The 11,309-nt window shown below is 30.6% G+C and overlaps 2 protein-coding genes across 3 annotated transcripts; one reads left to right on the forward strand and one right to left on the reverse strand.

The window, feature by feature from the left end:
• The first annotated feature begins 2,432 nt into the window (after positions 1-2,432).
• LOC133794530 (uncharacterized protein At2g37660, chloroplastic) lies at positions 2,433-4,581 on the forward strand. The gene is made up of 9 exons (XM_062231811.1): positions 2,433-2,700; positions 2,783-2,875; positions 3,000-3,055; positions 3,172-3,267; positions 3,348-3,425; positions 3,553-3,615; positions 3,700-3,873; positions 4,048-4,143; positions 4,384-4,581. The coding sequence occupies exons 1-9, from the start codon at positions 2,511-2,513 to the stop codon at positions 4,465-4,467; spliced, it is 930 nt and encodes a 309-aa protein (XP_062087795.1). The 5' UTR covers positions 2,433-2,510; the 3' UTR covers positions 4,468-4,581.
• A 3,284-nt stretch (positions 4,582-7,865) lies between these two features.
• Positions 7,866-9,648, reverse strand: LOC133794531 (protein ELF4-LIKE 4). Of its 2 annotated transcripts, none has more exons than XM_062231812.1 (2): positions 9,351-9,648; positions 7,866-8,554 (listed from the first exon to the last, which is right to left on the reverse strand). In XM_062231812.1, the coding sequence occupies exon 2, from the start codon at positions 8,518-8,520 to the stop codon at positions 8,176-8,178; it is 345 nt and encodes a 114-aa protein (XP_062087796.1). In that variant the 5' UTR covers positions 8,521-8,554; positions 9,351-9,648; the 3' UTR covers positions 7,866-8,175. The 2 variants fall into 2 exon arrangements, with proteins under 2 accessions (XP_062087796.1, XP_062087797.1); XM_062231813.1 differs by lacking the exon at positions 9,351-9,648 and adding an exon at positions 8,762-9,268.
• Between the last annotated feature and the right edge of the window lie 1,661 nt (positions 9,649-11,309).

Consider the following 11,309-nt stretch of genomic DNA (forward strand, 5'->3'; position numbering starts at 1 on the left):
TATTAACCCATGCATATATAAATATATATATATTTAAATATATATTTAAATGATTTAAAAATTAAACTACAACACAATTATATAAAATAACATATATTATGATCTACTCTATTTTAGTTAAATATTATTTATGAAAATTCAATATTAACTCTTTGTTCAATAAATTTTTAATAATTTATTTTACCATTTTAAAAATAAAGGGTCCAAATAAGTAATTGAACAAAATACATGTGGTTTAAATAATCTATCTATACATTCTTATTTTTAACGTTTTGACAAAACACGAGGTCCAAAAGTTAATTTTTTAAAATAAGGAATCCAAATGGGTAATTAGCTAAAATAAAATGTTCATAATAGTGTGAACCCTTATACAAAACATATTATATATATAATTCACTTTTTATAAAGAATTTTAACCTTTTGAATACATACTTGGTCCAAAGGTTAATTTTTTAAAAATAAATGGCCGAAACGGATAATCAGCTAAAATAGAAGGCTCATAATAGTGTGAACCCTTACACTAAACATATTATATATATAATTACTTTTTATTAAGTATTTTAACATTTTGAATGCATACCCGGGTAATCGGTCAAAATAGAGTGTTCAAACAATCGATATATCTATTCCTATTTTTAACATTTTTTCACAAAACACGATGTCAAAAAGTTAATTTTTAAAAATAAAAGGTAATCGACCAAAGTAACAATTCCACAAAACATAATTTTCTTTATACATAATTTATATTTTTTTATATATATATGTAAATACTAGTTTGACCCTTGTACTTTTTTTCGAATACACAATCAACCCATGTGTTTTGTTAAATAACAATTTAGAGCATATGTTTTACAAAATTGACCAAAATAGTACCTTAGAGCTGATTTTGGTAAAAATATTTTCAAGTATAATATTTCATTCTCAGTTCCTTGACCACCTTCTCCACTACTGTGAACCCATCTCATCTCTAACAACTCATGAATTGATATTATAATTGAAAATCTTTGAACAAAAATCGGGTCTAGGGTACTATTTTGATCCATTTTGTAAAACACAGGATCTGAATTGTCATTTAACAAAACGTAGGGGTCGATCGCTTATTCAGAAAAATCATAAGGGCCTAAATGATATTTTCTCTAAAAAAACATGCAAATTGTATAATAAAAATAAATATATAAATAAAAGTATGCCTACAATAAGCTGTTTGAACTTTATTTTCGACACTTTAATTATTTGTTATACAATGAACACAATCATAAAAAAAATTGGAGTCAAGACGCGCCCACATGTCCATATAAGTAGCATGTTGTACGAGTATGGTGAAAATATTCCTTATCACACAAAAAACTACACGAAGCGCGGTTATGTTTTTTAGTAAAAATTATAATAGAAGTAAGTTAATTTCAATATTAAATAATTGATAGCCAAATATTTTATTCAAATTATTTATGATTTTTATTTAAACGTAAATAGTTTTACAAAAATATATCTTAACAACATATATAATTTACATTTAAATTCTAATTTGACTTATTTAAAATTTTCATTTAAAAGACATATAATTTGATTTCAAATTTAATTAGATATTTAATTACAATAACAATTTAATTAAAATATAAATATAATAATAAACATCATTTTTTTCTCATTTTTTATTATATTTTTCTAATTTATAGCTATTAATTAATTAAGGAACAAGCTCTATCTATTTTATATATATTTTTCTCATATTTATCTTAATAATAATTATAATATATGTCAATTAAAAATATTTATATATAATAATAATAAATATTCTACCTATTTATATTTTTTTAATCTTTTGACAAAACACGAGCTCCAAAAATTAGTTTTTAATAATAAGAGTCCAAATGTGTAATCGACCAAAATACACGTGGTTCAAATATTTTATCAATATATTCATATTTTTAACGTTTTGACAAAATACGAGGTCCACAAGTTAATTTTTAAAAATAAAGTACCCAAACAAGTAATCAACTAAAATACAAAATTCAAAATTATGTGTGAATCCTTAGAGAAAACTTACTTTTTATAAAGAATTTATGGCATTTTGAATAACTATATAGTCCAAAGATTAACTTTTAAAAATAAATAGTCAAATATGGTAATCAACCAAAAAATAGTATTCAAATAATTGATATATATATTTATTTTTAACATTTTGACAAAACACAGAAAACAAAATTTAAAAATTATTTTTTAAAAATAAATAATCAAAACTAATTATCTGATAACTTTAAACTTGTTATTAAAAAAAAATAAGGGGGCGTATAAAAAAATGACATAAATTTGTTATGTTTTTTTACACTTTTTAATCATTACACAAAAGCTGTTATGTTTTCTAATAATGATAATTAAGTAAAACACGTCGTTCGCGCCTTGTGTTGTGGACACGGTGAACATGTTTTTGTGAAGTTTCATCTTATCCGCACTAGAAAAAACTAAAATAACGGTTGGATGAGAGAAATCTCGAGTGAAGTGATCTATCTATGGCGGGTGTTCTTCCCTGTACATCTACACTCTCTGTAAGGACCTTTTCGGATCACAGCTCAGTCTCATGCTGCACACCATTCAACTCCACCTTTCTCACCACCATCACTCCCGAAAGGGGTCTTCTTTTCCGTTGCTCGGCCAAGAAGAAAGTCAGCTTTGCTGACCAAATTCTTGACTATATTGAAGGTATTCTCCATTATTTTCATGCCTTTAACACTCCTACTCTTTCCACTATTTTGTGTCCTAGGCTTTAAATCGTATTTTATAGGGGGTCCCAAGTTGAGAAAATGGTACGGGGCACCTGATCTCCTCCCTAAAGATGGCTCCAATGTTGATGATGAAGATGAAGATGAATCTTCAGGTAATTTCAACGACTGATGGTATAGTAATTAACGGGTGCTAATCTGCTAATGGTTCATATTGCCCTTTTTTTCTATAATTATTTTGAGAGCTAGTTTTCTAAAATTCACTTTGAAATGTACAAGAAAATGGAGCCAGGGATGCAATTTTAGTAACCGATGGAGATAGTGAGATTGGTCAGGTGTGTTTTGCAATATACATTTCGACAATCTCAGCTCAATTGTTACCCTCACACCATTTTTCTTTTCTTTTCTAGTGTTTGTAGTGTCTAAGTCTTGTGATATTTAGCCTGTGTAGATGGTTATATTGTCATTGATTGTCAAGAGAGCCCGAGTTAAAGCGTTGGTCAAGGATAAGCGTGTTGCACTCGAAGCCTTTGGAACATATGTTGAGGTAGCTGAACTTAACTTTCACTTAGATTTGTGGAATGTTACGACTAATGATTCCATGCTAAATGTTGCTGTTTATTGAAGTCAATTACAGGTGATTCAAGGGACAAACCATTTCTGAAGAGAGCTCTAAGAGGAGTGCGGACTATAATTTGCCCAAATGTAAGCACATATGTGAATCCACTAAGTTATCCTATATCATACAACCAATACATAACTAGAGAGTAATTTTCCAAGGTCCTGTGACTCAATGGCTTCGAATGAAGAGTGTTCTTATGATTATTTTCAGGAGGGGTTTTTATCCAATGTTGGAAACTTGAAAGGGGTACAACACATAATTCTTTTATCTCAGGTACCTCTTTTTTTTCTCCATGTGCATACATAAGTATGGGAAAGGAAGAAAATGGTATGTGAACGTGGTTTAATTAGATTGCAGTTGTGTGTTTATAAAGGTGCCGGGGGCATTCAAGCTCTCATGAAAGGCAACACAATTAAAAAGGCCGAGCAAGAGGAATCAATGCTGGCTGCATCAGGAATTCCTTACACTATCATCAGATCTGGCTCCTTACAAAACACCCCTGGTGGAAAGCAAGGCTTTAGCTTTGAAGAGGTATGATATGAGGAGGAGTTGTGCTGTACATTTATTTTGTAATACAAAACACACTAAAATAAGAACAAAATTTATCAGTGCTTCTACTTTCACCAAAAAGCAAACATTGTTTTAAGGATTAGAAAGCACAAAGAGATTAGACCTTTTGAGCTTATAAGTTGATGCTGATGACAGGGTTGTGCAGCAATAAAAAGTCTCAGCAAGGAGGATGCTGCCTTTATTTGTGTGGAAGCAGTTGATGTGGTCCCTCAAAAAGGATTTACATTTGAGGTATATAATTTTATTTTATTTTTGGCTAAAAAATTTTGAGGTACATAAATTACTTGAATAAATTATTGCATCTAGCCTAGTTTTTTTAAAAAAAAAAGGGAAATTTAAAGAATATGACTTCCACCGAGTACTGTACTAGATACTGAAACAACTAAGACAAGCTTGAATCAACAACTAAAAAGTTAATTTTCTTTTATTTTATAACAAGTTTTTGATATTGACAGCTTACTATGATAATAGGTAGCGAACGGAGAAGATAATGTTTCTGATTGGAAAGAATGTTTAAGTCAGTTGATGAATAAAGCAGAACAGAAACCACAATGACCAATTCAGTTCATTTGGCCTCTTCTTTTTACATGTCGTAATGTATAAGTTTATTTTATTTGAATTTTTACTTGATATATTTATAAAGAAAAAAAGAGCACCAAATTTTTAACATTTGAACCTTTGACAAAGGTCAAAGTATGTGTTTTTTAATTTTTTATTTTCATATATCAATATATGTTTATGAATATGACAAGTAAAATAAATTTCATACCTTTGAAATTTTTGCCTGTGTGTCTAAATTATTTTGGATCAAATGGGAGAAAAAAATAGTGACTGGGGATTAAATACATGAGGGGCCACGTCTAGAATCACGTTAAATTAATATATAACATAATGTCATAAACTCCCACGGGCATTAACTAACCAAACAAACATTAAAGGGTAAGAAAATAAAAAGGAAGGAAAAAGAGAAATGTTTAAGGCTACTACTGGTGCCCAAAAGCACAAGAAGGTGACATATCGTTATTGGTGTAATGTAATATCGTATCGCACACATTTAAATTTAATAAGTATTATGAAGTATCGCTAACCAACCATATAGTGTCACATTATGTGGTGTTTGACACCTTAAGGTGCCAAATAACAACACTAAAAAAAAGGTGACACCGACTCACATTCCCTTGCCTTTAGAGCAACTCCAATGGTAGCTACTCATTGGTTGCCTAAAAATACAAGTCATTCTAAAATATAATTTTTTATTTTCTCTCTCATATACATCACTTTTGTAACTTATTACATTAAAATACTAATGTTAGTTACTCTAAATGTTGTCAACTATGGTAACACATATTATAATTTAATATATTAATTTGTAATTATAAATATTGTGATACTAATTTTTTTAAATTTATATATTATATAAATAAATATTACATAAAATTTAAGTGAGACAAAATTTAAAAGTAGCTCATAAAATGACATAATAGAGTATGTTAGGGCATCTCAAAAGAGTTAAAATTTTGGAAAGGGTAAGAGGAGATAATTTTGAGAATTCAGAAAATTTTAGTTAAATTGAGAATATTGAAAATTTGGATTTTGGGGATTAGTAGAGAGTGAATTTAAAAAATTTGGATTTTGGGGGTCGGTATGTGTAGAATTTAATGAATTTCGAAAAACTTGAGAATATTAAAAATTTAGATTTTAGAAAATGATATATGAAGAATTTTGAGAATATATCGGTAAGAAAAAAAAATTTGTGATATTGACAATTTTGAAAAAGAATATTTAAATGATATGATAATTAAATAAAATTGATGAGTATTTATAAAAAGAAAAATTGTTTGAAAAAAAGATGTAACAGTTAAATTAATTGTTTAAAATACTTGGCAATTACTTATATATAAAAAAAATAAAAGCACCCTCGCCGGAAGTGCTCTCCAGCGCTGAGGCAACCTCAAAATGGCTTGGAAGCAATGTACAAAATATTATATTGCAGTGGAGTTGCTCTTATAATCTAAACAAAAATCTTATCCTAAATCCTTTTCTAAAGCCCCATGAGATTCCAAAACTTAGGCCATCCCATCACACATTGTTTGTCCCCTTATATCTAATCCCAATAACTCAGCGTGTTAATTATATCATAAATATATATTTCATATCTTTTGGCCATAAAAGTCCACTGATACAACAATTGATTTGAGATGAGATGAGATGAGATGAGATCTCCAAAAAGTAATTATTATTATTATTCCTATTTTCCTTCTATATATGGATACCAAACAAGGTCTCTCACATTGTCCAAGTTTAAAAATATTACGGTTAATTTGGACACTCGTATTAAAATTATTTAGTACTACTCCTTAAATAAAATATTCTCTTTTATTTAGAAGATGAAGGCATCATATTGTGATTGGTTCTTAGTAACACCAATCTGGCATTAAAAAAATTCTGTACTCCTTTTGAAGGTTGAACTGACTAACAATACTAGTCAGCAGTTTAGTCAAATAAATCAGCTCCGATTAGCATAATAATCATCCGAATATTTTTAAATTGAAGGAGACATTATTGGCGTATAACGTATTTGCTGAAAAGGGCAGGTAAGAAAATATAATACTAATGTGATCAGTAAATAAAGTAGAAACTAATCAAATTATATGGAGATGCAAGGAAAGTTAATGGCAATTCATTGATATGACTTGATTCTAATTTTTGTTTTTATAATAAACAGAGTGGCAACCATGTGGAGAAAAAATATCTATTCATAACAATCATGGATCTTCTAGCAACAACAAGAAAAACTTTAAGTGGTTATAAGCAAATGCGTGAAGAATAAACGATAGATATAAAAGTTAATAGGGTCCACCAAAAATCGCAATCGTCCAATCAAGCGTGAGTTGGTTCTTTTGTCTTTGTGTGAGTGTGTTAGAGAGAGAGAGAGAACATTGTTCTATGCTATAAAGGAAATGAATCAGAAAGAAGTAAATAAATCTAGCAAAAGATAAGTAAAGTTGAACCAGTTCCCTAACTTTAAAAACAATATCGTTTGTGTAGTTTTGTCCTGTTGCTTTGATTATCTTTCTGTCTCTTGAAGCAATAATAGTGCTTTCTTACCTCAAAAATATAAAAACTAATTATAATAATAGTGCATTCTTTTGCAGCCACCAAACAGATGAAATAAAAACAATGGTCAAAAGGGTAATCATTTACTGCATGAGATTCTAAACTAGTGGTTGTTTTTCAAAATCAAATGAGTATAATAATAATCCAAACTTGCTTTATATGCAATCGTACTAAAGCATCTTCCTCCTAAAAGCCAATTCACTAGATTTAATCTTGTCTTTGATCTGAGTTATTATAACAAATGGCTCACAGACTTGCTCATTATGCACTTGTTATAATTGAGCGTATATCCTTATAATTATATTTAATGACAAATCTGGTTTTTTTTTAAACTTAAAACGAAAGCTTATAAGTAATGCACCTTCTTACTCACCCAAACAGAAGCAAAAGCTGAAAGAATCACCTCCAAGAGGAGTCGTAGAGAACTCTGAAGGGTTAAAAGAATAGTATATACTAATCCTCCACGGTACTTCTCAATAGGCTTGAGACATTATGAGTATTCTCTTTTGACAAACATGGGAAAGGAATAAAGTGGGGTTTGTTGAAAGCTCCAATCAAAAGCAGATAGTATCTAGAAAATGATTACCAAAACCCAAAAATAAGATGTTCAAAACCAAAATCACACATTAGCCTTTTTTATGTCAGTCTAAAAGATGAGGGTAGTTATGTTGCTGCAAATTGCAGATTGATGACTTTTAAAAAAATTGTTTGTAAGCATTAGACAATTATTAATCATTACATAGAGTACTCATCAGAACAGGATAAAAGATCAGTCATCATGAACCCACTTTCCAGGAATTACAAATCCAATTCACAGAACTAGTTAGGGATGGGACTTAAAAATTGAACACCAATATATTAAACATGTATAACCTCTAATCCAATTGGTTTAACACAGTTACAAGGATATTGAAAATCCAGCAGTAAAGGTTTTGCATAACTACAGTGGTGAATTCATAAATGTAAATTAAATTCAAGCCTGGTTAAAATTAAGATGATGCTCAAAGCCTCAAACATCTAAAAGTGATACAGAAATGTTATACATTCTTGTCAAGTACTTCTTTCCTTTGGATGTCAGAATAATCTTTCTTCTTATTCAACAATGGAATGGTTCAGAATCAATAAGAGATAGCTCAATTAAAACAACTACCCGGATCTAATTCTCTTCTGACTAGTTTTTCCATCTGATTTTAAGGTACCAGCCGATTCGCCTTCGGATGAAGCTTCCACTGACTTGGTGAAAGAAGTTGAGAGATCAGCATAGAGATCTACCACCCTTCTGATGTTGTTGTTAAGCTCTCTGATTAGTCCCACATTCCGGTTCAAGTTGTCTGGGATCTTTGACTCATGGTTCTGGTTAATCTCACTAATTAGCAACCGGTTCTGGTCCAAAATGTCCTGAACTTGAACAAAGTTCTTCTGAAATGTCTGCAAAACCTTCCCATCTACTTGTGTTCCGTTTCCTATGCCTCTATAGATACCACCCTCCATTTCAATGTACCTTCAATCAGAAGCACTCTTTAACCTGTTTCAGAAACACCTTAAAATTATGAAAACGAATAGACACAATTAATAGAAAAAGAAAAAGAAAAAGCTTTACTAAGGCTGAAAACTAAAATTACCCATCTATTTCTCTTTCCCTACTTTATCAAAGAATATGAAGATGTAACATGGAAAAACAATACCCAATTATGGATAAAAATATGTGTGAGAAAAGAAGGTTTATCAACACCTTCGTATGCTCAAGGAATTATTCCTTTATACTTATTTCTTGTATTTTATCAAAATAGAGCTAACTTTTTCCATCATCTTTCTCTTTTCTTTTCCTTTCCTTTTCCCCGTATTCTCAGCAACCAAACAAGAGGGTGGGCACCAGAGACAATGTACAAGGAGGGAAAAAGAAGATTAAGGGTAGTGCTATGACGTGAAAGCAGACCCCTTTTACTTTGAAAAGAGGACCTTTCGTTTGGGTTCTCAGAATTGGCAAGTCCAGAATTTGAATTTGAGGGAAAAATGAATCTCAACAACGGGAGTTGCCTCGCCTCTATAAACCAGGTCAAAGCAAAAAAAAAAACCTATTTTGCGGCAGAAAACTTTGCCTAGAGAGAAATGAAAAAAATAAAAGAAAGGAAATTTTTTTATTTAATATTCAAACTCGAACAATAAATAAAGCAAAAATTAAGATTAGAAAACACAGATTTTTCATAATTAAGATATATATGGTTACAATTATGAAACACATAATTAAAAACACAGCGCATCGAGCTCGAAACAATTAAACTCATTTAATATAAATTACTCGGCATTTGGCTTTGTCTTACCTTGAATATACAGAGCATGTTTGGAGGGAGAGTCAAAGCAATTATGAAGAGAATTTTCTCAGAAAAAACATGAATTTTCTCGAGAAAGTATGAGAAGTAGAAAAATAAAAGAAAAATGGAATCTACAAATATGTTTCTGGGTGGGACTGAGAGGCCCAGAAATCATGAAGGACAGATGGAGCAGAGAGAAGGGGGGAGAGAGAGAGAGAAAGTTTGTATAAGATTTGATTGACAGCAGAGACAACACTCTTCCTCTTTCTCTTTCTCTTTCTCTTTCTCTTTCTATTTGGTATTTGTATTTCTCTCCCTAGTCTAGGCTATGTAGTTGTCCTCGTTTACTTCGCCTAATACTAGTACTTTTTGATTTCATTCATTGTCTATTGTCTTAATGGGAAAATGCCATACAAAATACAGTATACCATTAATTAACTACAACATTTGTTGGTTGCCATTTCCCAACGGATATCACATCCCACATTTTTTTTTTTTTTTAATTTCCTTTTCTTTTTAATTTTTCGAACAATCACCACTTGGCACTCCGGATGGGGTTGTGAGGGACCACGTAGTAAATAAATATGCAAGAGTATAATTATACAATGGACTAATTTTTTTTAAATAATTTTGTATTTTGGTTTAGTTTTAATAATTCTTTATAAAATGACCTTCGACACTCTTGTGTTTGAAAATTTTTAAATAGATGGTCAAAAAATTCAGACAACTAGTCGAAATTTTTAAACAGTTGATCGAAATTTTAGACAGCGACTATTTTGCAAAAAATTATCAAAACTAGGTCAAAGTACAAAATAACTCTAAAAAATAAGTTATTTTCACCCATTACAACGGAAAGATAGTAGATATAAAAAATAGGAAAGAAATCATATTTTAATTAATAGCTTTTTGTTTTCCAATATGTATCAAAATTAACCAATTTTTATTTTGATCAATTTTTTATCACATTTAATTTTGTTGGTTAGATTTCATCTAATGGGGCTCACGGAATGATGACGTAATGTTAGATTCCATTTAATTTTGGAAGCTGGCGTAATGTTATATTATTTCTAATAATATAATATTTGATTATATAAATGTGACAAAATAAGTTTTTCACATTTTTGTAACATAATTAGAGATACAAAAAAGAGAGACAAATGTGTGTGTGTCCAAATGTGTAATATACTTTTGGAAGTTACACATGTTACAAAATCAGTAATCATTTGGAGCCTCCAAAAAGTCACCTATTAATGTGTAAAATAAGAGTTATACATTTCTAAATTAAATTTCATGAGCTATTATGTTGAATAGTTATTAAATATGTGATTTTGACTCTCATTACGTGTATGGTACTTACAAAATCAAAAAGGAAATAGTTTGGACGTTTTTGTGGCAAAGTGCAACAATTGGGAGGTTATAAGTGCTCTAGGCCACAGGCTAGAGTATCCCAGGTTGCGACTTGTGACCAGGCTGCGACATTGGTTCACGGGTGCTATGTGGTGCAGGTAAAGGGAAAAAAAAGCTCACCCAGCCTTAAGTGGAGAGCTTAGGTGGCGATGTGTACATATGCGGCCGCTTGACCACCATAGCCAAGGTGTTTCTCAGAGGAACTAGGGGTTAACCTTATTTTTGCCGCTTAGGTCGGCGGGTTGTAATTTTTACACTGTAATGACCATTTTGGATTGTAAATAACTTGTAAACGCTTTTATGGGCCCATGTACAGTTTTATGTTTTAAATAAAATATATCCTTTCAGTTTGGTCGAGATTTTCACCTTAGCCTATTATTAATAACACCTAGATGCACGTTTATAACAAAATGTCTCGGTTAGCGAGTTAAGCACGATTTAAATCTCACAGTAACGGTCTTGTAGTAACCAGGGCGTTATAACTTGGTATCAGAGTGTGCCAAGGTTTAGGGTTCCTGTAGACCGGCTGGGCATGTACACTCGCCACTGAAGACAAGCTCG

The sequence above is a fragment of the Humulus lupulus genome, chromosome 8 (assembly GCF_963169125.1).
Source record: "Humulus lupulus chromosome 8, drHumLupu1.1, whole genome shotgun sequence".
Taxonomy (NCBI): Eukaryota; Viridiplantae; Streptophyta; class Magnoliopsida; order Rosales; family Cannabaceae; genus Humulus; species Humulus lupulus.